The 27,057-nt window shown below is 38.5% G+C and overlaps 1 protein-coding gene across 2 annotated transcripts in view; it reads right to left on the bottom strand.

Moving 5' to 3' along the window:
* Positions 1 to 4,365: 4,365 nt before the first annotated feature.
* CNST (consortin, connexin sorting protein) overlaps positions 4,366 to 27,057 on the bottom strand; it is a 103,350-nt gene continuing 80,658 nt past the window's right edge. For both annotated transcript variants that reach the window (XM_044005423.1, XM_044005424.1), the window contains 2 exons: positions 10,217 to 10,352; positions 4,366 to 7,293 (listed from right to left, as the gene is read on the bottom strand). In XM_044005423.1, the coding sequence (XP_043861358.1) occupies positions 7,088 to 7,293; positions 10,217 to 10,352 (342 nt within the window). In that variant the 3' untranslated portion in view covers positions 4,366 to 7,087. The remainder of the gene's footprint in view (positions 7,294 to 10,216; positions 10,353 to 27,057) is intronic.

A 27,057-nucleotide genomic window follows, 5' to 3' on the forward strand; every position in this document is an offset into this window, starting at 1 on the left:
TGTCAAAAACCCCCAAAACTTCAGATTAAGGAATTGTTAAATGCTTGCTTCCTTACAAATGTTAGGGGCAGGATTCAAATGTAGGTTTTTCCTGACTCCACGTCCAGTATTTGAGGAATCTAGACCTTCAGACACAGAAGGAAACATGATTAGAAAAAGTTTGTTGAAACCACTGTTCCATGCCTGACACAGAAGCTATAGATGGCAGGTAACATAGGTGTGAAGTAATCCAGACTAAAACAGATATAGACACCCTAAAGGGTTCCCTGTGTGTCCTAAATCTTTATTGTGAAAGGACTTCTTCATCAGAGAGGAGGAATACATCTGCAGCTGGGCCTTTTCTCTTACCCTGGGGAGACTTAAACCTTTCAGGATGGGGAGGGTTAGGGGTGGGGAACAGGGCTGAGAGGGATGTTACCCGATCTGTATTCCCCATTCTGTCTGGAGAAGCTGAGTGTCTGGTTGGCAGGAGCTGCTAGGCTGATATACAGCTCTATTCTTAACCTCAGGCTGGCTCCCTGGGGAACAGAAATGGAAGACAATCAGGCAAGTCTTCCTTTTGTTCCTCCCCTCCGCCCCCACCCCCAGCCTGGGGCCCAGGAAACAAAAGAGCTACCTTTTGTATAGCACTTTTACACTGCGTACTTCTCCCCAACACTGGGTGAGTTAAGCAGTGCAGCAGCATCCACATTTTACTAGGGAGCAAAGTGGGCTCTGAGCAGTTAGGGCACTTACTGGAGGTCACGCTGTTGGCCAACTGGTGCTTTTCTCTTACCCTGGAGAAATGTAAACATTCTTATTATGTGTTGTTGTTGGGTTTTGTTTCGGGTCCTATGAAGTGCTGTTCTTTCTTCCCTTGGCTTCAGGGGTACTGCTCTCTCCTTTGGACCTCCGCCCATCTCACCCTTCCTTCTCAGTAAAGTCTCCTTTGCTGGACCACCATCTTCTTTCCCTTAAGCGTGGCTATCCTCCAAGGCTTTGCCTGGGGCCCTCTTCTATAATAATGATGATAATAATACTAAAATAACAATAATAGACACAAGTAGTGCTTTACATATTTCTCATAACAACCTTGTGAACTATGTACTATAATTATTTCCATTTTGCAGTTTGAGGAAGCTGAGGCTGAGAGAGGTTACGTGATCAAATGAGATTAAGATATAAACTTGTAGACCTTAAAGATCAAGATATAAACTTGCATGACTTGCAGACCTTAAAGCATTATTTCAGTAGTAGCTATTATTATTGTTGTTGTTCCGTGACCTGTCCAGGGTCACAGAACGAGTGGTATCTGAGGCAGGATTTGAACTCAGGTTTTGCTGATTTCAAGTCTAATGTTCTATCTACTACCCCACACTTCTCTTTCTCGTGATGACCTCATTAGTTAAATTATCATCTGTAAGCAGACAACCTTCAAGTATAGAGTACATCTCCCCAGTCTCTCTCTTGAACTCTAGTCCAGTCTACCAGGCTGCTGGACATCTCTACCTAGATGACCCATGGGTATCTCAAATTCGGTAAGTACAAGGTGGAACTAATCAATCTTTCACTATAAACCCACCACTCTTGCAGGTTTCTATTCCACTCACCCAAATTATTCTTATCTCTTTCCTGTCCCTCATCCTCTGAGCCTTGTGCATTCTGCCTCCATGACAACTCTTTCATTTCTCCCTTTCTCTCCACTCACATGGCTACCATTCTAATTCAGACCCATATCCCGTCTCACCTAGACTGTTGTAATAGGTTCATAATTAGGATCTCCTTGCTTTGAGTTTCTTCCCTCTTTAATCTGCCTTCCACATGGCTGCCAAATCAATCCAAGGTACAGGTATGAATGGGTCATAGCTATATGAAAAAACATCAGTGGTTCCCTAACGCCTCAAGAATAAAATGGAAAGTCCTTGGTCTGGCATTTGAAGTTATCTACAGTTTGGCTTGAATCTACTTTTCTAGACCTATTTCATCTTACTCCCAGTCAAGAATTCCAAGTTCTAGCAAATGGACCAAATATCTATACATTACACTTGACATTTCATTTCCTGTGCCTTCACACAGGCTGAACCCACGTTCAGAATGTACTTACTAGTTACTTCTGCCTAAATATTCCTCCTTTTCTTCAAGGCCCACCTCAATTAAAACTCGAGCATAAAGCCCTTTCTAGATTCCTTCATTTAGTACTCTTTTGCTCTTAAAATTGTTTTATTTAGTATGTGTGCACATGGGCCCTCAAACAGAATGTCAGCTCTATGAGGACAGTTTAGTGTGTATTTTTTTTATCTACAATGTTTTATCCCTTAAGTGCTTAATAAATGTTTATTGAATAGAATGATCATTGGTGCCAGAAGGCTCAGTGCTAAGACCAATATAGCAAACTTAAAAAAAATACTGGGGGCAGAGCTGGGATAAGACAATCATGTGTCCTAAGTAAGTTGCATCTACTGGACCCTGAAGACTTTCATTATAACCCACATAATTGAGAGCAGAATTTACTGGTATTTAAAAGGATGGACTCAAGTAGATCTGATGTAGGTATCTCCTGTAATGAAGGCAAATAACAGGCTATTCTGGGTGACTCTTGGCCTTGTCCTCCCATATGGTCACTACAGGTCCACTTGAAGTGTTGAGGACCTCTTCTTTGAGTTTTTCTGTCTTGAGGATCCCCTTGACATATAATCGATCCATCTTTTTCTATTCTACATTTCTTTGGATGCATCCCTTATATATTGCCTCTCAAATAGGAGCACAAGGAGGACCTCACCAGCCACAGGAAATTTATCTTCAATTTGGTCCTGTGCTGCATCTTTTCTATGACAGTGGTCAACATCTTTGTCAAGGCTAGGTCTACATGTTTTATGCCTTGATGGATTCCCAAATAAGGTTATCTTTATATCTTCCAAGGACACATGTATAATTTTGGCATATGCATGGGAGACACCTTGTGAAAGGAAATCCTTTAAGGTGGTCTTTTGTTCTACTGAATCAAATACTTTTTTATAGTCAACGAATAATAAGCACAGTAGCACTTTGTATTCTATTAACTTTTCTTTCATGTGTATCATGGTAAAGATGTGGATATATAGGTATAGGGAGCAATAATTGTTGAACTTTTCGGGTAGCAACAAGGTCAAAGGCTTTTGCCACGGTTTTCGGTATCTTTCCCTCAGCCTCAGATGTTTGAGCCCTCAACACCTTAAAAATTGTGTTGCCTTTAGCTTGGACCTTTCTTCTGTCTCCAGCTTTTTTTTTCCATTTTTGTCCTCTGCAGAACCATTTCCATTTCTAGGATTGTGATAGCAGGTATCTGGATGCAGTGACTGTGCTATGTAAGCCGACAGTCTACTGGAGATGAGCCTCTCCATATTTAGTAAGGCTGGTTCTTGTCTTGTCTGTGGCCAGGACAACACTCAGAGGCTGTGCTCTGTTAATATAATCCTCTGGTGACACAGCAGTGTCACCTTTGTGACGGGATGAGGCTCTGGAGTAGTTCTCCTGGGACTTTGTGGAAACAAATATGTGCATTTACAAAAAGTGCTATTACAAAGTATCCCTTACCTACCCCCCTTCTCTGTGTGTTGCCACTAAGTGCCTATCTTGCCTGCCCTTCATCTTGACTGCTCTAGATGAGCAAAGGGTATAGTTCATCAAAGATTACCAGATTATTGAGGTCTTTAATGGAAACATTTTAAGATAGAAAAGGAAAAAAATATATCAAAATCTTATTTTTGTACCTATAACATGTATAGCAGGGGACAGCTTTAAAATTTCATGGAGTAGGGGTAGCTAGTGGCGCAGTGGAAAAAGCACAGGCCCTGGATTCAGGAGGACTTGAGTTCAAATACAGCCTCGGACACTTGACACGTACTAGCTGTGTGACCTTGGGCAAGTCACTTAACCCTCATTGTGCCCCCCTCCCCCCAATTCATGGAGTAAGACTTCTGGTTTCAGATTACTCTGATTACTTAACAGAGAGTGCTGCATGGCCAAATCTGTGAAGCTGGTGAAGTTTGCATCTTTGTTGTTCTCCTGCCCTCCCCCTCCTGTATTCTGTCCCACATTCTGCCTTCACACTGTCACCTGTGGTGCTCCCTTCCCTTCCCTGTTATTCCTGAGCAGGACCTCCTATTCTCCTCAAAATTCCCATAGTGGCTCATATGTTCCCCTTCCCAGCAAGGCTTTTAAAAGACAATACCTTAAATCTGAAGGAATGGCTCTTTTATGGCAGAACTTCAGGTAGTGCAGCCATAAGTGGGAATGCAAATGGCAGCCTTCCAAGGCCCCCTCAGGTTGATGGCCAACCGTACTCATAATAAAAGTCAAAAATGGCTCAGCACCCAAGGATCCAAATAAATTCTCTCAGACACTTTGTGTTTGTAGAAGACTTTAAATCACAAGCTAGATCTGATGCTTTCCAATACAGTTCTCCAAGAATATTAGATTTGTTACAAATTATCAGTCAGTACCTTCAAATGACAGGAAAGTTTACACTGTTGAAAAATTAGGTGAAATTTTTCATGTGAGTTAAACAGCCCTTTCATCACTAAGTGGAATCACTCCAAGTCATGCAATAAATGGCTATTAAACTTTTTTTTTTAATTGCCCTAATTTATTCTGTTGAGATTTTAGGCCTGTTCTTCTGTCAAGGCATCTATGTGATCTGTCCACATTGTACTGACCTCACTTTTCCCCACTCAGGGCAGTTATGAGGATATATATTCTCTCTAAGCACCAGTTGTTCAATTTTACCAATGCATCTTATTTCCTTTCTCCTCCATTCTTTGAGCAAACTGCCCAGCAAATCACCAGGAACTATGGTACAAGGAAGAGGCCTTTTGCTCTAAAGGCAAATACAGTTGTCACTGATTTCCTAGAGACTCCAACAGTAAATGACTTGGAAGGAAAAGGGCTTCAGCTGTGTGACTCTGAAAGAGGGAGGAAAACCTTACATGTGTCTCAATGTGGCTCTGCCAGACTGCAGGGTAAAGAAGGCCTCTTAACTAGAAACTGAGGGCAAACAGAAGACATCTGGCGATGGCTAAGAGCCACTAACCGGAGCTCTTGTGAGCGGGCTTTACTGACAGAACCACATAAGAATCAGTACTACCAACATTTTATATAGGATTTGAGTATAAATTTGATACACAGTGCAACTGAGCTCCTTTACAAAAATCACCTCAGCTTTTTAATCTCTTAAAATTTATAATAGAACATTAAAATATCTTCTTCTAATAAAATCAGTCTTAAGTATAAGGATTCATGATCTCAATATCTTATATACTTCTAAATAAATATCTCTGACCTATAAGTCTTGAAGGTATTACATGGTGACAGGATGCACATAAGTCAAACAGTATTTTTAGGTGAAAACAAATCATCAATTTAAAAACAAACAAGTTTAAAAACACTCTGAACTTAAGTTGCAGAAAATTAAAACACACACTTAATGATACAGTAATTGTACATATAGCTTTAAAATAACCGAATGCATGCTCAGCAACACTTCAATTTACAAAAAAAAAATCCCTTAAAAATGAATCTAATCTAAATAAATAAGCAGAAAAACACAAAGGGAGGTACTGAACCAGCCAGTAACACATAGAAATATAAAATTGATTTCTCCCTTCCTCTTTTAGATGATTCTGACATGAAAAAATGTAAAACAAAAATTACTTTCTGGAAAATTATAATTCTTAAGTTTTATTCTGAAAGCAATGTTTTGCATTAAATAGTAATGTGTAATTGCTGCCTATGGTATGAAAAGGCAAAGTAAGGCTTCCTGTTAGACAATTGAGCCTCAGAGGGGGATAATTCCATATTATAATTATTATTATTATTACCTTTGGGGGGGAAGGGAGAACTGAAGTTCACCAGTTTCAGAAGTGACTGAACCTTTGCTGACAAAGTGACCCTTAAATGTCTATTATGCATATTCAAATTCATTATATGAATGCACATTCAAATGTAAAAAAAACCATGATTTTTAAATACTGAATCATTTATCTCAATGATGTAATCTCACTTGCCAAAAAAAGTTTGCTTTTCCTGTGAGAGGCCTCAACTGGAACTCACAGCATTCATTCATGGCATTAAGAAGTATGGAAACTGGGGCAGCTAGGTGGCACAGTGGATAGAGCACCGGCCCTGGAGTCAGGAGTTCCTGAGTTCAAATCCGGCCTCAGACACTTAACACTTACTAGCTGTGTGACCCTGGGCAAGTCACTTAACCCCAATTGCCTCACTAAAAAAACAAAACAAAACCAAAAACAAACAAAAAAAAGAAGTATGGAAACCATGTTAGAAACATGTTCTAATCATGGGTCATAAATGGAGGCCTGAGGAGCAGCAGGGGCTCTCGGATCTAATCGGATTAGCCAGAAATCCACTTGTCAACAGCTGCATAAGCTATCAAAGCTCTCAGGCCAGAGCTAAATTTCTGAAATTCAATTGTCTACTCCAGGCCATCTCTTCCACAGTTATATAATTAAACAATAGTTAAAATGGAAAGAAAATCTGCGCCTGCACAGCAATATTCAAGATAAAAGAATAATGACAATTGTTATTATTCTGTGTTGGGTATTTGCTCATGATAACTGCCTGAGAATAGAGAAAGACAGACGAATACATACACGCGACTATTTCACATAGCAGGTGTGGACTTTGAAAACATTGATTTTCTAAACCTGGATTACACAGCTCCCGAGTATAATTAAAAAGCCATTAAAACTATAAGAAGGTCATTCTTTTTCATGACACACAAGACTTATTGCATGATAGCTGGAAGCAACATCTTTGGACAAACAAATGTAAACTAAAAGTGATCTTTAACCATTAGCATATCAAGATGGCTAACATAGGGTGGTTATAGGAATGCTTTGTCCATTTCTACTTGCAGCAATGTGGAAGATACTGATGTGCTCTCAAAAACATCAAGGTTTGGTCATCCTTCCACCCTACGGTGCTCAGGGTCTCTGCCGAAGATGTCTCTGTTGTCCGTGGTATCTCACTGAAAGTGGCAGCACATAGGACGAAGTCAGAAGAATTGTCTTATCTAGGCTTCTCACTGCCAGCAGTATTCAAAGCTGGAATGCTGCTATGAGAAGGATATCCTGTGTTTAAGTTCTGTTATTCCCTGCAGTAACTTGGTATAATAGAAATCCATGTTGGCCGCAAAGTCAGTACATACAGGTGATTCCGCATCACCAAAGGTACAGTATAATGCAGTTCCTCCAACGCTAAGGAAAACAGTTGCTATGCACAGCAAGACCAGTAAAAGACAGGAGCCACCACCAACTTCATCTGTGAGAACATGAAGACAAACGAGAGGTCACCAAAAAAAGTCCAACGTGGTGAGGTCATCAAAGCAAACTCAAAACAGGACACTTAGCACCTGCTACTACTTAGCATCCTACTTCACTGAGTGGAAAAGGCTAGACCTTTCTAATGATCCCTGTCCTCTAGGAAAAGCAGGCTTATTGACCGAGAACTACTGGAAACAGAGCTTTAACTATGTGTAACAAATCTCCACTTAGTATTTCAGTGTGCTGCACATCATTCAACTTATAAGATTACAGATGAAGAAACTGCAGAGCAGAGAGAATAGCTGACTTGTCTAGGGACACAAGGCTGCTAAGTGTCTGAGTTGGAATTTTGAACAAAGGTCTTCTGGTCTCCCAGTTTAATGACCTAAATACCAGACCATGATGCCTCTCTGACTTGAGTCAGACTAGAAATTAATCCTAGCACTAACATAAGATATTGAGATATAGTGTACATAATCTTTGGTAAGAGAAGTCAATTTTAGACTCTAGCAGTACCTAATACATACATGGCACTGTCCAAGGCACTGGCAATATAAAAACAACAATTAAATAGCCCACAAGCTTCAAAGAACTTAAGTCATCTGGTCTAACCCCCAAAATTGAGAAAACTGAGGCCCATGGAAGGTAAGTGCCTTGCCCAAAGTCACAAGTGGTAAATGGCAGAGTTAGAATCCTAATCCAAGTTCTCTGACTCCAAATCCAGGACTTTTTTAAAGGTCAATTTGCCCTTTCAGTAATTAAATTGTGTTTAAATGGAATCGGAGCATTTTTATAATGCATTTTACTCTTTAATAACAAATAATGGAGTAGCCAGGTTAAATTGAAACAACTTATTGATATTTTGGATAAAACGTTGCTAGGCTTATTAGAATGTCATTTTTTAATCTAATGAAATTATTATTCCTATAAATTCCTCTGCTGAAAAAAAGACTATTCAAGTAGAAATGTGTTTTTTATAATTCAAGATTATTATAAGGAAACTTCAATATAACTATTTTCATATGGTTTAAACTGTTTGGAAATTTTTCTACTTTATTTATATATGTTTAAAATGTTCAGGAGAAAAGATTTGTCTCTTCTAAGATGTTTGTGGAAGAAACACAGGTTGAACAGAATCTACAGGACACAGTGATAATATAATCACCACAATCAGCACAACCTTTGATAATGTACAAAGTTCTTGCATACTCATTACTTTAATTGATCCTCAAGGCAGGCGGGGTATGAATTACCATTCCTGTTTTACAGATGAGGAAAATGAAGCTCAGGGAAATTAAGTTGCTTGCCTAAAATTACATGGCAATAAGTGGTAGAAGTGGGACTGGAACCAAGCATGAGCCTAGTATGCTAGATATTTGGGTTGCTACTCTCTCTTGAAGGGAAGGATTGACAGAGTGTGTGTGTGTGTGTGTGTGTGTGTGTATCTTTACACCAGTCTATGCAAATATATACATTAGTAGATGGAGGAGAACATATATATGGTTTTTTCTCCATTTTCATATTCGAGGAAAAAGAAATAGGGAGTTGAAAGAGAAGTGGTTTCAGGACATCCCTGAACTAAGCAAAGCTAAGAACTGGCTAATAGCATGAATTCTCAGAACTATCAATAAGGCAGCTTGGTGTAGGGGAGTAAACCAACCCTGGTTCTGGAGTCAGAGATGATTGGTTTCAATGCCTCGCTGCTGCTACTGCTACTACTGTGACATGTGGCAGGTCATTTCCCCTCTCTGGGTTTCAGTTGCCTCATCAGTAAAGTAAGAGTTGATTTCAAAGGTTTCTTACAGCTACAAGTTTATATCTTTAGCCAAATAGTAGATGAGAGGCCTGCTGCTTGCTAAAGTGACAGAAAGTTCTTGAAATATAGTGGGGAAGAATCAGGGTTAAAGGGTTATTAATAATAGCTGTAGTTCAGTCAAAAGCACTACACTGCTGGACATATTTCTTCAAACCCTGCCCCAGTTTGTGTGGTACTTGTCTAATGTACAGTGATTAATAAAATAATATTATAAATATTTAAATAAAAATTTATGTTTTAAAAGAAGCATAACTTAGGAAGTTTAAAGTTTTTAGGAAGTCGAAAACATAGAATCTGACCCTTAGGTAACTTGGTCTGGCCCATGCAATCACATTACAAGATACTACCCTATGCCCAGTGGCAGCTATGAATTACAGGTGTGGTGCTCGGGATGGAAAAAAACAGTTTCTACAGGACTGGTCTTACAAATGCCAACTTACAAAATTATAGCAAAGGTGATGTAATTATTAGAATTTTAAGTCCTAGAATATTTTTCTCCTAAGGAATTTTATCCATTGTAGAGCTCTGTGAAGAGATACTTCATGGGAGTGTCGTTTACACACTTTAGAAGAGGATCAAGAACATGGAAGGTTTACAATCTACAAATATGCAGAATATTAATGAAGTATGGGACTTATTAAGGCTTATGAAATAGAAAGACAAAGCCCTATTCTGACAATTTCTAGTTATAGGCAAACAAAATACTTGAAACAAAATTAATTTAAAGAAACAATTTCTCCACTAAAGTCTTCCTTTGATGCTTCAATATGGAATGGCAGTCACCCTATGTTCTCAAAGGGGATATCTGTCTGTGTGCCACAAATGCTGGTATGTCCTATAAAGAACAGATTCAAGTATAGACCTAGCTATAGGCTGTCTTTTCATAACAAAGTGTGGAAAGGTACCCTATGGGAAGCCTAGCTGCCATGCAATGATGTCAGAACAACTTGAGAAATCATGTACAAAGGCATGACTACATCAGTTCCAGGACCGATGAAATTATAGGTATTTACAACCTCTTCCTGGTTGAAAAGAATATGAAGGGATAAAATTAGTTGCTAAATCTCCTTGTAAAAATCGTTACTAATCATTATTTGCAACTTACCCTGATCCAAGGAGTCTTCCATTTCTTGGAACCTCACTCGTCTCTTTGATGATTTTTGCTGCATTTGGGCAAGCTGATTTCCTTCACTATTGTTTCTTTTCTTTAATATAGACACCAATCCCTCTGTTGGAACAACCTGTCAAAGTTTAAAAAGGTCACATCTAAGTATTGCAAAGAAAAACATACTGATAATCATATTAATAACTTCATTACTCGTTATGGTAGAAGAAAAAAATGAAAGTCCCTTAGTTACTTTCTTATAAGACTGATTACACTCGGACATTGCTGTTCTGTAATCCATAAGTAGAAACAGAAACAAAACACGAAAGATACCAAGTGTCAAACTCCAAGAAATATAGTCCATTTACTTATGGTTAGTTATTTTTCTAAAAAACCCCAAAGGTGCTATAAATTGAAATGATGTAAGTCAGATTTAGTTTTCCTACAGAAACTTAAATTAGTTTCAAATAATACACTTGACATCATAAAGCTTCCTAAATCAAACACACAAACATTAAGATAGCAATGTGTGGGGCAGCTGGGAGGCACAGTGGATAGAACACCGGCTCTGGATTCAGGAGGACCTGAGTTCAAATCTGGCCTCAGACACTTGACACTTACTAGCTGTGTGACCCTGGGCAAGTCACTTAACCCCACCTGCCTCACAAAAAAAAAAAAAAGATAGCAATATGGAAGCAATAACATGGTTATGGGGAGGTATGACTAGAGAGTAGGTTTTTAAAGTAGATTTGAAAATTTTAATGGACTACAAACTTACTGTAAGTCAGCAGTATGATATGGGAGCCAAAAAAGCTAATGGAGCTAATGCTGTATAAAGACATGGGTACCTTCTAGGACAGGGTAGGAACAGTCATGATACACCAAGCCTGAGACACACTACAGCTAAAGTATTATATTCATTTCTGAGCATTACATTTTAGAAAGCACATTGATAGACTGGAGGACAAATAACTGGGCCAGTGAAAGTTCTTGAGATTATACTATATGAAAATTAGTGGAAAGAACTGGAAATGTGTACCCTGGAGAAGAAAAGATATGACATGCAGGAGAACTGCCTTCAAGTTTTTGAAATGCTAACAAAAATTAGATTTGTGCTGCTTGACCCCAACATTAGGGCTGGGAGCAACTGAAGGCAGTTGAGAAGAGGAAGATAATGTAAGTAAAACTTATATTAACTTTGATAGAGATCTTCAAATAAAGGCTGGTCTGTTGGAGAGGATAAACTCATTCAAGTAGGTGTGAGTTGTACTAGATGGCTTTTGAGGTCCTTTTTAACTCTTAGATTCTATGTTTAATCACAACATAATAGAAGCAATCTTAGAAGTCATCTGCTTCTAAAGTGATCGATCTCTTATTCATGAATACCTCTGTAACATTCCAGAAAAGTAGTTACCCAGTCTCTTCTTGAATATTTCCAAATGACAGAAAATTCCTTACTTCAGAAGGCATTCTATTCCATTTTTTATTATTCTAATTATCAGAAATTCTTTCTTAAACCAAAATCTCCTTTATATCTTCTATTCTTGATCCTCCTTTCTAAAGTCAAGAAAAATAAGTCTAATTCATCTCAAACTTGGTGACATTTTAAATATTTCAAGACCGTTTATTATATTTACCCCCAAATCTCTTCTTCCAGCGAACCATTCCCCAATTCTTCTAACTCATCCTTTATATGACATGGTTTGGGGTCTCCTCATCATCCTGGTTGCTCTCTTCTGAAATCACTCAGGTTTGCTAATGCCCTTCCTAAAATGTGGTGCTGAGAAATGAACAAGGTACTCTAGACGTTGTCTTATGAGGGCAGAGTACACTAGGACTATCACCTTTCTTGTTCTGGACAATGGTTCTATCACTGTAGCTTAAACTGTAATACTTTTGGCAACTGCAACACTATTGACTCATATAGATATTCTAATGCACTAAAAATTCCAGGTCTTTATTTATGAATTGAAATGTTTTCCCTATTCTCTCTCTCTCTCTCTCTCTCTTTTTTTTTTTTTTTAGTGAGGCAATTGGGGTTAAGTGACTTGCCCAGGGTCACACAGCTAGTACGTGTTAAGTGTCTGAGGCTGGATTTGAACTCAGGTACTCCTGACTCCAGAGCCAGTGCTCTATCCACTGCGCCACCTAGCTGCCCCTCCCTATTCTCTTTAGTTGACTTTTTAAGTACAGAATTTTAGATTTATAAATCTTAAATTTTCTTTTGCTAGTTTCAGCCTATCTTCTAGCCTCTCAAGATCTTTTTTAATTATGATTCTGACCAGCCACTGAATTAGCTATCCTCAGCTTTGTGTTATTGGCAAATCTGTCAGCTAGGTGGCACAATGGATAGAATGGTAGCCCTGAAGTCAGGAAGACCCAAGTTCATAGATCATGATTATATGTGCTTTCCTAAGGCAGTATGCAGCCATAAGGATCTTTACATACCATTTAATGGCCCCTATTTCTATTTGAGTTTGAGTCTACTGCCTCAGGGGATAGTCTTTGTGAGTAGCTGTGGCTAAAAACAATTCTTCATCTGACAAGGTCAGTTTTCCAGCACTGAACTTGACTAGGCTGATTTTTGGACAAGAGGCGCATGATCTGTTGCCAGAACGGTGCTGAGATTCTTTTTCAGCTTGGTAGATTGAGTTGCCAAGGCTTGAACTCTGCTTTGAGAACTGGTGTTTCCTTCATGCCCCAAAGAGGCACCAGAATAGGACTTTGCTAGAAACTAAGTCTTCTAGTCCTCCACCAAAGGACATAAAAGAAGAAAAAGAAAACATTTAGCATGTCATCAAGGCATTCTTAGGAAATCAATGCTGGTTCTAACTGATTGTTGTTTTCCTGGCCTATGCGCTCATGAAACTGTTCAATAATCTGTTCTAGAGATTAGTCTGTGTCATTTTGGGCAAATCACTTTATCCTTTTGGAGTTTAGCTTCCTTATTTGTAAAAGGAGAAGTCTGGATTAGGTCCCTGTTAGGATTTCCTCAGTGGCAAGTCTTCAAGCAAAGGCTGAATGATCGTGTGCTAGTTATGTTCTAGAGGGGATTCCTGGTGGATTGGATGCTCTCAGAGTTCCTTCTAACCTGCCAATTGCACTAGTCCCAAGTTTTTGGATTCTTATTCTGTCCTTTTCTTGTAAAATATTTGGACATCTTCCAACTTCTGGTGCTTTTCTCTGTTCTTCGGAGATGATCAACGACCATTCATGATTTTATCTGCATGTTATTTCAGTTAACTGGACTTCAGTTTGCCTGTCTGTTGACTTGAACTCCACAGACTTGGACTCAGGAAACTAAAGTAGTTAGATAACAGGAACTGAGTCACTTCTTAGGTCTGTTATCTATTAATATCATATAATCTGCCCTAAGCAATGGGCTCATTCTTTGTTCTCGTCTGGAGCATAAACTAAAGAGATTTTTAAAGCTGTTTTTATTTTTCTTCATAAGATTAAATTTATTTTAGACTTTACCCCTCCTGACAGTGTTCTTATGATTTCATGCTGGGAATACAAAGAAAGGCAGATACACAGGCCCTGCCCTCACAGAGCTTACATACCAAGTGAGGAGACAATAAGTAAAAACTGTACTTATGAGGTCTACAGTGTAAGGGGAAATGAATCTCAGAGGAAAGGCATTAGTGGGACGGTGGGGACGAGGGAAGGAATCAGGAAAGGCCTCCTACAGAAAGTGGGATTTGAGCTTAGTCTTGAAGGAAGTAGGGAAACAAAGCAATGGAGGTGAGAAGGGAGAGTGTGCCAGGATTGGGGGGCAACTTGTGACAAGGTGTGGAGTCAAGGGGAGTGTTACAAGTAAGCAACAGCAAGAAGGCTGTTGTTGCTAGATCACAGAGTACATGTAGGGGATTAAAGTGTAACAGAACTGTGAAGGGTTTTTACAAGCCAGAGGAGTTTATATTTGATCTTGGAGAGAACAGGGAGCTACTGGACTTTATTAAGTGTTGGGGGAGAGGGATATGGCCAGAGGTCCTATGGGTCATTCAATTTGAGATGTTCAAGAAGCAAGCTGGTAATGTGAGACTAAAGTTCAGGGGTGAGAAGTACAGATATGGGAATCATTCACATAAAAACAGTTTTTGAACCCAATAAGGCCGAGGAGAGCACCAAGAGCTGGGACAGAGGGAGAACAGAAAAAGACTCAGGACTGTTTTGTTTTCATCCTGTATCCCCAGGGCCTCATAAGCACAGTGCCTGGCGATGTTCTTCCCCCTTGTCCGCCCCGCCCCCTCCGGGTAAGTGACTGGCTGGGGGTTATACTTAACACAGCTAAAAAGTGTCTGAGGCCACAACTAAATTCAGGTCCTCCTGACTCCAGTGTTCTATCCACTGTACCACCTAGCAGCTATTTGAAGAATGAAAAATACTTTATAGTCTCTCAAATTAACTACCTTTCTGGAACCATTAAGTGTCAAAGCCCCATAGTTAAAAGTTAAAACAAAAGACAGTTAAAGGAACTGATTTGATCATTTCTGCCATTTTACAGACATCTAAGTAAAATCAGAGAAAATACTTGGTGCTTATAGCTTGACAACAGAATTAATAGGCCTTTCAGTCTTATCATTTCAGGCTAGTTATTTAATCTTTAAAGTTGCTTCATAAAGTTTCAGCATAGGAAACTATCTGCACCTGTCACTATCTCCTTATAATTATCTGTTTGTAGAAAAAGAAGGCAGGAAAAAAAAAGGATAATAGGAGAAAAGAAAATAGTGTAACTTTAAAGCCGTCATTCCGTAATTGTTCAGGCTTTGGACTCTAAATCAGATTATAGGCGAGAGCAGATTATATTAAAAATAGAAAACAATCTTCAGCTCTAACCTATTTCTTGAGGCTACTGATAACCAGCATCAGTGTAACGCAGGCAAATATATAAAAACTAGTTGTGTTGCCTCATAAACAAGGAAGCTCACATTAAAGTAGAGAGGTAGTAGGGAGTAGTGGATAGAAACTGGGTCTTGAAGCCAGTTGGAGGTCTTGCCCCTGACATACTGGCTCAGTGATCCTGGGCAATAACGTCTCAGTGCTTCAGGAGTTTCTTGTACCAACAGAATCTCAAGTCCAGTCCCCTCTTCCTATCCCTGTGTCTTTAGAGATGACTAACCTACAAAGAGGTAAAGCTGTTGTGCAGAGAATGCTTCTTACCCAACATCATTTTATCCACGTCTCTGGGTTGACTCAGTTTCTTAGTCTGTAAAATGAGAAGTTGGACTAGGTGACTGACCTCTAAAGTCCCTTGCATTTCTAAATCCTATGATACTAACTGGAGACTCTATATCTGACTCATGAAAAAAGGTTATGTACTGTTCTGGCCATCAAGATTCTTACTCATCAAATTAACTGAAACTAAAACTAGAGAACTAGATTAAATGATCCTAGCTTGAGGTTAAGAGAAATAGACTCAGACTAAGAGCCCAGGGGAAAATAAAAAGCAGTATAGTAATCTTTTCTTGAAGAGGCCATTATAAATTGTTGCTTCCTGTCTTCAGAAGCCTTAAAACTTTGGCTAGAATGGGTGACCAAACTCAAAGGCACAAAGCTCTTAGTTTGAGTCTGAATCCCCAATTCTCAAGCCTTTATGTCTCAGCCACAAGTCCTATATGTTGCTTCATTATAATAAAAGACATATCTTGCCACTGGACCCAGATGGCTCCAGAGGAGAGAGTGAGGATGGTGACTTTGCACAACCCTCCCTCACTTAAATTCAATTCACCTGCAAGTCATGACATATCTATTCCCTTCTGGTTGTCATAGTTCTCTTCAAGAATGAAGGAAAAACAATGAACGAACAAGATGGTACCATCTCTAGATAACTCATTTTTCCTTCTGGCAGCTGTTTTTATGGATTGTATACAATTACAAGATGGTCTAGTCTATAGAATGGAAGCACAGAACCACAAAAGGTCAAATGGGAAGACAAAAATGCAGTGGAATAAGGCAATGTGTTCATTGTTTGGGCAGAGTGGGAAATAAACATAAAATTCTTGGTCTTGTGTTTAGTAAGAAAGTACTCATTTCATTTTAATTTGAATGAATAACTAGCATAACTAGAATGATATTGATTTTTAGTAAATATAACAACATAAATGAATGTTCTTCAAAATAGTCTCCTTGTGAATATGAATATATAATCGTATTATGCTACTATTCAAAAAACTCTTATGGCCTTTTTTCTGGAAAGTTATTTTCATAGATAGTTTATCATATCCACCCACCCACTCACAGTTTCATTACTTTGGAATGATGTGACACTTTCCTCCCCCCCTTTTTATTCCTTTTACAATCATTGCTACTTGCTTCATTGTCCCTTCTCTCTCTTTCCTTTATTCCTTGAGATAATCACTCATGAATGATTCCTGGAAGATTGTGTCAGAAGACCAGGGAGAGGAACTCTGAAGGGTGAGGAAGGGACTAGATCAAAAGACTAGGTCTTGGAGTGGGACAGCCTTACCATAAATACATCAGAAACATACAAACTAATTTAAGTTCCTGTGTATGTTGCTGGGTTGCAGAATGTACTTTAAATGATTAATATGGCAACAACTGGCTGAGTAAATGAACTGCAAAAATTTGCATTGCCTTAAGGACTACCTATACTACCTATCCTTCATCTAGTAGATGAGATACAGAATACTGAGACGGTTTCCAATATAAGCCTGTCTTTGATAATGGGCTCTATGTTGGCATAATCTATTTGTTTCTTTCAAATCTTAAGGTTCTTAGAGCTAAATTACCAAATGTAGTCCTCCATTTCAATTCTTTGAAAATGAGCACATAAGTCATTGTCTCCAAAAATCAATACAAGGTCAGCAATTTATACCTTCCAAAAGAGTATTCCCAATAATATCTTTGTTTTGAGAAATTTAGAGCAGCTCAAATTACATTAAGATTTTAAGTGTAAATGTACATGTCTAATGTACAAGAATGGCTTTTTAGGGAAAGCAAATCCAAACACAAATTCCTTTAGAACAGAATGATACAGCTTGGAGAACTGGGACGAGAACTTACTTTTTTCTTCTACTATCACACACTGTCTCATTTTCTTTTCTTTTCTTTTCTTTTCTTTTCTTTTCTTTTTTGCGAGGCAATGGGGGTTAAGTGACTTGCCCAGGGTCACACAGCTAGTGTCAAGTGTCTGAGGTTGGATTTGAACTCAGGTCCTCCTGAATCCAGGACCAGTGCTCTTTCCACTGCGCCGCCTAGCTGCCCCCACTGTCTCATTTTCTAATTTTCTATTTTGTTTTCTAAAAACAAAAAAGTTTTGCTTTTAAGAAAGCTTGAATCATTTTATTGTTACATATGCTTAAACTGTATTTGTAGTCAGCAACTAATTGGCTTCTTCCTTAGTCTTCAGCTTAATTTTTTGATGTATGAAAATGATAAGCTACTCTGCTTTCTTCACCTCGGTCTAACTTGGAGGACCTAAGGGCTCTGGAGCCCATTTTGGTAATTAGCACCATCTTGGTAGATGGCATCACCACACATACTCTGGGGGTAGAAGTGAATTCTGATGATATGCTGAAGGAGGGGTAAGGATGAGAAAATTAAGAGCCACTCTTCTTGAAGATGATCCAATACACTATGACTACCCAATACCCTTTCAGTTCCTGGCCACAAACCAAAGTATAATTTACACTGCCCTTTCCTAGCTCCCTTAAATGAAGGACTAGTATCTTAGTTGAAGTGATAAGATAGAGTTAGGAAGGAACTGGGACTCTGTTTTGAGAGGAGAGGTTAAGTTCAAAGCTCTTCTCATTCTCTTCATCTTCCCCTACCCCCCTTCCCTTTTCTTAGCTTTGTCTGTGGTACTAAACCTTTTATAGACTGAACAAAAGAGGTAGGCAGACATGTGGGAGGGGGAAGAGATGGCCAACACAGATGAAGGTGGTTGGCATATGGGGAAATCTCCTGAGTGCTGTCCTTGGAAGAGTCTTGGTGTACAAGTTCAAGTTACAAGAACAGGAAGGCAGACTATAATGTACCTAAGTAGGCACCTGGATAATCTTTTTAGCTACTCTAGAACTTAAGTACATGGTTTCTCTGGCTCTTTCCCTATTCCAGATGCCAATACTGTCTAACTGTGTTTCTGATTCATGTATTTCAGGAAATAAGATCTTGAAATTGAGGGCTATGTTCCTCTTCAAATAATCCCCTCCTCACATCAAAAAGGAAACTACAACAAAGCTCTTCACTGTGTTTCCATTGAAAAACAAAATAATTTCTCAAGCTGCAAATTAATATAATTGTTACTGGTGATGCTCTTTGAATAACTGAAGATGAAAATAAGATCCATCTGGTCTATTGTTCCACAGCTGCATAATAAGCAGTCCTTTCAATGCTACCCCTCAAATATCAAAGAGCACCTTAAACATCACTTTAAAAATTAATTTGTTGCATAAACAAATAAAGCTGTTTTCCAACTCAAATGACACAATACAATCCAGTATGTTGAAAAGAAAATTTGGAGACACTGAGGTTAAAATCATCTGCTTGAAATATAAAGGAGCAGAATGCATACAGGAGGCCCTGCTTTGAAGAATCACTGAACTTCAGTGAACCATGGCTCTGTAGGCTACATAAAAAGCCATGGATTTCAGGCAGAAGTACAAGTCAAATCACTGCCTTGTCAGTACAACTGAGTCATGTACATGTACATGTATATTTGTATATGCAGAATAAATATAAGGTAGTTAAATACAAGATAGTTAAGGAGGGAGGTCACTTGCAACTGGCTTCCTGTAAAAGGTGGGAGATGTTGTAAAGAGAATTCTTGGTCAAGTAAAATTTAGATTAGATGGCCTTAGAGGTCCCTCATATCTGAGATTTAGTTGGAATGTCAGATCCCTGAGAATAGGGGTTTTCATCCTTTGTACTTAGATCTCCAGTGCCTGGCACATAGCAAGTGCTTAACACCTGCTTGTCAATTTCCTGAAGGAGTCATCTAACCTCTGGGGTTTTTTTGGTTTTTTTTTAGTGAGGCAATTGGGGTTAAGTGACTTGCCCAGGGTCACACAGCTAGTAAGTGTTAAGTGTCTGAGGCCAGATTTGAACTCAGGTACTCCTGACTCCAGGGCCGGTGCTCTATCCACTGTGCCACCTAGCTGCCCCCTAACCTCTGTTTGATGATCTTCACTGATTTAAAACTCACTAACCTCAGGCTGACCCTGCCATTTTTGAATAGCTCGAATTCTGGGGATATTTATCCTTAAGTGGAGCTAAACATGCTTGCCTTTCACCTCCATCCATACTTCTGTTTCTGTTCCCTGAGGCTAAGCAGAACAAGTATGTCCCTTCTTTCAGATGTGTAAAGATGGCTATCCTCTGTACCCATAAGTCTTGTTTTCTTTAGATTACACACTGAAAAAGTTACTGCAACAAATACTTGTGTCGTCTTCTAAAATCACCTAGCAGAATGCTTAGCCCAGAGCAGGCAATTAACACATTTCTAATTGATTGAATGACTGCCCATAACTAGTAAGAGTACTTCACATGTGGTCAGGCCAATGCAGAGTACAGTCATCTAGCTTTCTGCTCCCTTGCTCTGAACACTGTGAATGCCTCTATCAACACATTTATATATACAAAATATAAAGCGCTACTTCAACTTTTTTTGGCTGTCGAATCATACTGCTTATCTATGCTAAGCTCATTAAATTCATTAAAACCTTTACTTCTTTTTCACATATATGATTTTCTACTCATATTTCATCTCAAACCTCATTTCTACTTTGACATAAGCATTCAAAATTCAACTGGGCACTGGAGATAGATACAAAATGTAGATAACATACTCCTGTTCCACTTAACTGCCTTTAGGCTTTCTTTTCTAGAACCTCTCCTCTCCAGAGACTACCCATAGCAAAAAAAGGTGAACTGCTATCTAGACACACCTTCCACATCTTATAGATTTGATTTTTTGAACCTAGGTATAAGATTTTACATTCACCTGTTAAATGTCATCTTATTAGATTCAGTCTAATGTTTTTGAGTTGTGGCCATTCAAGGTCATTTTGAATGCTGACCTTGGGAAATTAATGGAACATGTGATGTATTAAGTACCTACTATATGTTACTTAATAATGGGCAGCTAGGTGGCATGATGGATCAGGAAGACTCAACAAATCCAGTTTTGGACACTTACTAGCTCTGTGAGCCTAGACAAGTCACATAACCCTGTGTGCCTCAGTTCTTCATCTGTAAAATGAGCTGGAGAAGGAAATGCCAACCCCCTCCAATGTCTCTGCCAAGAAAACTCCGAATGAGGTCATGAAGAGCTGGACACAACAGCTACATGCCAGGCACTATGCGGAACACTTTACTAATATTATCTCACTTTGCCATTTGAAATGTTGACTATCCTAGTGTTACATCTGTTACTTTTAAAAATGAAGGTAAATTGAGAGACAATTGTCTGAACATGATTAATTTATTAATTGGGCTAGCAGTAACCAATAAACTGGGTCAATGGCTTCTCTCAATGACCATATAGTTTTGGGAAGTACAGGAGAACACAGAACAGAGTTGGGTAGGTGGGGAAAAGAATACAATTGGTTACAGGGCTGGCAGCATGGGTGGGGAGGGATGAGGACAACATGACTGATTACAACAAAGAAAGAGGGCTAGCACCCATGTGGAGCTAGTCACCACCCTTTCTGTCATTAAGGAATGCCTGCTTGCATCCTGAGGCTACTGATAATGGGACTCCCTTGACTCTTATGAGGGAGATAAGACCCTCCCTAATTGTACAAGGACAGACAAGGATGGACAGTATATCTTGAGGAAATGTACTAGGTCAGCCTGTATACAGGCCTTCAAAGAGAGCAAACACGTCATGGGATTTTCTAGGAGCTGAAGGTATGAGGGACAACAATTTTTCTTTTAACTAACTCAGAGGGGAAACTGAACTCCTATGACTAAGAAATGTTTGTTGCTAGAGTCCACCTTTAAGGCTAGAGATAGTAGACCAGATTCTCTGGTGTCTACCTGTTATCCTCAAGGATAACAGATTTTCTTTTTCTTTTTTACAGGCCACTGAGGGTTAAGTGACTTGCCCAGGGTCACACAGCTAGTAAGTGTCAAGTGTCTGAGGCCAGATTTGAACTCCTGAATCCAGGGCTGGTGTTTTATCCATTGTACCACCTAGCTGCCCCGATAACAGATTTTCTCAAGGCAAGAACAGAACAGTGATTAGGAGAACTGAACTTCTAAACTTAGCTCATAGGCAAAGAGACAAAGAAAGGTGGTTTGAGCAATCATACAAAACTGGGCAGCAATAAAAAAATAGGATCAATGAAATGATACAGAATGAATTTAATTCCTTCATGCCTCTTGTAAAAGTTGCTAAGTATGGTACCTATTCTATTATCCAAATCACTGATAAAAATGTTTTTAAAAGAACAAGCTTAAGGACAGATCCTAGGGGGCACTGCACTAGAGACCTCCCTCCAAACGGACAGTGACCCATTGGTAAGTACTTTTTGGGTCTAGTTACTTAACTAGTTTTCAATCAACCTAAATTATCATCCAGTAGGCATCTATCTTATCCACAAGAGACTTTATCAAATGTCTTGTGGAATTTCCTTCAAACTAATTATATCACACACAACAATAGGCATGTAATAAAGGTTTACTGAAGTAAATTACAAGATTTCAATCAAGCTCAACAAGTTCTTTCTCCTACGGGAAGATTTATGGGAAATGGTGAATCCAAGTAGTTCCAAATTCAAAAGCAGATCCACAAGAACAAGATATATATCAACTACATAATGTAAACAAAAACATTGCAGGGCCACAAACACCTGTTAAATACAATGGGAGGGAGACAGGACATTTGTACTACCTGTTTAAAACTTAAAAAGAGCCCAGCCTTCTCTCATTTTAACAAATAAGTGGTAAGTTCCAAAAGTGTAACTGTTGAATACACAATCATTTGGAAACACTCTTTTTTGTGGCTTTGCTTTAAGTTGTTGGGAAGTATAATTTGTGCTTTAAATTTATCAGCTGTGTTAAAACAAAATTTATCAGTTGAAAAAACCCAAGTTTTCTTTCTCAAAAATATTTTTGGAAATGATCTCTAATACTACATAACACTGTTCTGCATTCTATCCCAATTAGAAAATACTTAAACAATGGACCCCATTTTTAGAAATCTGACATTTGGCTTAGAAATGTGTATCAGTTAATATAAAACTAAGAGAATAGGCTTGATATATGGAAAATGTATCAGATATCACAGAGGAAAATTATAAAACTTGGAAGTACTTTGTACACACAGACACATATATGTTGTTAAAGATGGCGCTAAATGCAAATGAACAATTGATACTGTTGACATGACTGAATAGAATGAATCCCGCAGAGGATAAAAAGGTCACTTATACAGAGAGTGGGAATTAGGAAGACCTATGCTCACAGCTTGCCTCTGATTTAGAGTGTGAACAGGAGCAAATTACTAAAATACTCTGAACCTTGGTTCCCTTAGATTTAAAATGGGGATAAAATGACTTTTTGGGAGGAAGCAAGACACAGAAGAACATTATCACTACAGTCAAAGGACCTGAGTTCAAATCCCTTTATTGACACTTAATACCTGAGTGGCCTTGCCAAGTTACTTAACTTTGCTGGGTTTCAGTCTCATCATGGGGGTGGGGGTGGAAGGTGTAGGACTAGATGACCTCTAAGGTTCCTTTCAGTTCTATATCTCCGTTTCTATTCAGCAAAAATATTTGCCAGGTAGGACACTGAATTAATCTTGGAGACAGCAAAACTAAATCCAATACAATGGACCAAGCAATCAGCAAGAAATCAGACAATAAAAAATGAAAATGAAACTGACTCAATGTTGGGAATCTCAAAAGGAAAGCTAATTTGGATAAATTTTTTCAAGAGATTGAATTGCATGTTTCTTGATTAATAAGCACTTGCTGGCTGTCTCCGCCCCCCCCCCATCCCCACCCCTTATAATGAGGCTTGCTGGCTTAAAGAATGAATACTGACATCACCCTAAAGGGTAATGAAATGATGACAGGGATAGGCTATTGTACTGCTTCTTTTTAATGCACAATTCAAGTCAACTTAGTGGGGTGGATCCATTTGTCAGCAGTTATGATAAAACTGAGAAAAGCCCAGACCATTTGAGGAACATCATTTTTGTGTCATATTAGTAAATTGGGGGGGGGTAACGCCTACTTTCCCTCTAATTTGCATCAAGAGACTTGTTAATGAAAATCCACAAAACGTCACCCACTGATAATCACCATCAGTAAATGGTGTTCAGAACCTGTGTGTTCTGTGGTGCCCTACAACTTGAGAAAGAGTTATCTGTTTTTTCCACATCTGTAGGCTGACCCTGATAAGTACACCCCCTCTACTAATACATAAAGTCACTGTTTTGCAACTTAGAAGCTAAAATTCATATCCATAAAAAATGCCTAATAACTTATGGTTGTCAAACAACTGGTAAGAGAAAAAACCAGAACTCTTAGAGTTCATGAGTAGTAGAAGATCAGTGTGGTGGTTGTCTTTAAGGAAGGAACCAAATGGCCTAGAAGGAGGAGGACCTCAAACATGCTTCTAGAGCAGGGGTTCTTAACTATTTTTGTACCGTGGACCCCTCTGGAAATCTGGTGAATGAAGCCTATGGGCCTCTTCCCAGAATCATGTTTTAAAATGCATAAAATAAATAGGATTATGGAAGAAATCAATTATATTAAAATAGCTATTGAAGCATTAAAAAAAAAAGTTAATGGATCCCAAGTTAAGAACCCCTGCTCTAGAGGGATAGGACAAAGTCTTAGCTTCTTTCCAAAGACAGGCAGCCTGGGTTGTATCTGCATTACTGTTTTCTTGGGGTATACTGACTCCTCTCATTAAATCATGATTCCCATCTCTGTTGTCCCAGTGAGTCCCTGCACCAGAGGAACATGCAGAACACATAAAAGGCCCAGAGGTGAGTCATTTCCTGTTTATTTTCAAACCATGTCAACTACACTCTGGCCATCTTTCTCATCCCCCTCCCACCAGAATCTGGGCTCTGACCCTTGTACTCTAGGCTCCTTTCAGGAGGTAACCTTTCACTTTAGGGTCAGCTAAGTCAAAGTTTCTTCTTTTTTTTTTTTTTTTTGGTGAGGCAATTGGGGTTAAGTGACTTGCCCGGGGTCACACAGCTAGTTAAGTGTTAAGTGTCTGAGGCTGGATTTGAACTCAGGTCCTTCTGACTCCAGGGCCAGTGCTCTATCCACTGCACCACCTAGCTGCCCCTAAGTCAAAGCTTCTTAAGCTGTGGGTCACGTCCCCATATAGGGTCATATAACTGAACATGGCGGTCATGAAAAGTTTGGCAGTAAATGTGTGTTTTGCATAGTTATTTTATATACTTATATAGACCCAAGATGGCAAAAAAATTTCTCAGGTGAAAAGGGATCGTGAGTGGAAAAAGTGTAAGAAGCCCTGAGCTAGGTCATGCAGAGGATAGAGCATTGGGCCTGCAGTCAGGAAGACCTGAGTTCACATCTGGCACCAGATGCTTGCTGCATGGCCTTAGGCAAGTTACTTCACCTCTGTATGTCTCTAATGATACCTGTAATATACCAGGGACTGTTATCTCATAACAATCCTGTGAGCTAGATGCTGTTATTATTCCCATTTTACAGATGAGGAAACTGAGGCAGATGGCTGTTAAATGACTTGTCCAGGCTCATACAGATAGTGTCTGAGGTGTGACTTCTAGCCCAGCACTCTATTCACTAAGCCACTGACTTCATTCAATTCAACAAAAAATAAACAAGGCAACTTATTAAAGGGGAAAAAAAGGTTATACAACAAGCCATTTCTCCACAGGAAAAAAAAAATCTGTCAGTATTTGTATTTTGGCTCAGAGACTTAGAATTTCCAGCTAGAAGGCTGATGTTAATTTGGCTAAAGTATAAGAGGTACTTTCACACAAAAAGGCAACTTAAAAAAATTAAATTAGTTGGTATGACAAAAATTTTGTGTCATCTAAATTTTGTCTTCCCCAGTATCTAAGCACATTGCTCTAGACACAGAAGATACTTAATACACTGCTTTTGTTGAATAAGACTGATTAGCATAACCTGTGATATATTTTTTGTCTAAAACAGTTGGTTAGTGGCAGAGTTCGATTCCAATCCAGTCAGTCTTTAACTCCATTTCTTTAGACTTTCCCTCTTGATGGTTCAATTTCTTCTTTTATAAAATGAGGCTGGAAGATTGGATGACTCTTCTCTTAGCTCTCTAAAATTCTATGCCCGTAAGTCATACTGTGAAGAGCTTACTACTCTAGTATGGTAAGAGCAATGCATTAATATCACATATTTATACAGGTTTACAAAATACTTTTGGTCATCCTTTGCCCCACCCTGGGCACTCTGCCTCACTCAGCACCCACGATGACTATACAGACAGCATTTTTCATGGACTCCTTTACACTTCAGCCTAAATTTTCATTTCCTCCTATGGATCTGTGGTTAATACCTTTCCTGAATTGGGAAAGATAATTTAGGGGTTTGCTTCAACAAATTTACACTGGGTTGCAAAGAGACAAAAATAAATGAGAGTGAAGTGTATCAAAATACTTTATCATTTGCTTATTTATGCCAAGAAAAACTTAAAAGGAAAATTATTCCTGGAAAATGAACCACAAAGAGTAAATGGAAGAAACTAAGAATAAAAAAAAGTCCTACTTTAGCAGCAGTTAAGGTTTTAAATGTTACTGGGATCTTGAAAAGAAAGCATTTCAAACAGTTTTATATCCATGTAATTATTTGTTTGCCTTTAATCTGGGCTTACTGAATATACTTTTTAGAGTAGCTTTATGATTTAATTTAGAATTCTGTCATTATAAACTATAGATAAAACAAGCACAGAATCAAAATCAAAAGGCAAGAATGAAACTTAACAGTGACTTAGAAAAAAAAAGAAAGGCCCTACCCATGGGTTTGACTATTATTCCACTGAACTATAGGAAACAAAAAAATCATTTTCTCTATTAGATGGAAATTTTTTGTTTGAATTTGTTTTGCTGAAGATGGTTTTGATTTCTTTAGAAAAGAATCCAAATTTGAATTACTTATGACATTTGTGCTTCTGGAGTAGGTGACCCTTTTTTAGTCACTCAGTGACTATGAGGCTTGTCCTCAAAACACTATGTTTATTAAGATCAGACTAAAAACGGATTCCTATACTCTACTGCTTTATTTTTAACGATTTTTTCTATTCCCTGTGCAGATTAATTTTTTTTTAAAAAAGGAATATACTAAATTTTTGTCTTCTATGTGAAAAGGAAAGAAAAGGCTTCAGTGAAAGGATCTGACCAAAAGCTCTACTTGGAGAATAATTCTTATGTGCTCAACTTTCTTTTACTGCCATATACAAGTCATATTTATTAAAGGTCTTTGCTGCTAACTAGTGAGTATGACTTAACTTATTTTTTGTTGAATTGAATGAAGTCAGTGGTTCTGTGAATAGAGTGCTGGGCTAGAAGTCACACCTCAGGTCTTTGCTGCTAACTAGTGAGGATAACTCATCCAGAGCCCTGTAACTAAATATTTCATGAATTTCAAAAATCATTACTAAAAACAATTTATGGCATGTATGTGGGGCACAAAGTAGGCACTTAAGAGATGCTTGTAAAATGATGTATGTAAATAATATCTAAGTCCTAATAACTGAAATTAAGTTAAGATTCTCTCTTTTGTCCAGGATAAGTGATAAATCACCCCCCCCCCCCGCCGACATCTTAATTATATATAAGTTCACATTCTAGTTAAAGATGTATGCATATGTATGTATAAATACATTCATCT

Source organism: Dromiciops gliroides, chromosome 4, assembly GCF_019393635.1.
Source record: "Dromiciops gliroides isolate mDroGli1 chromosome 4, mDroGli1.pri, whole genome shotgun sequence".
Lineage (NCBI taxonomy): Eukaryota > Metazoa > Chordata > Mammalia > Microbiotheria > Microbiotheriidae > Dromiciops > Dromiciops gliroides.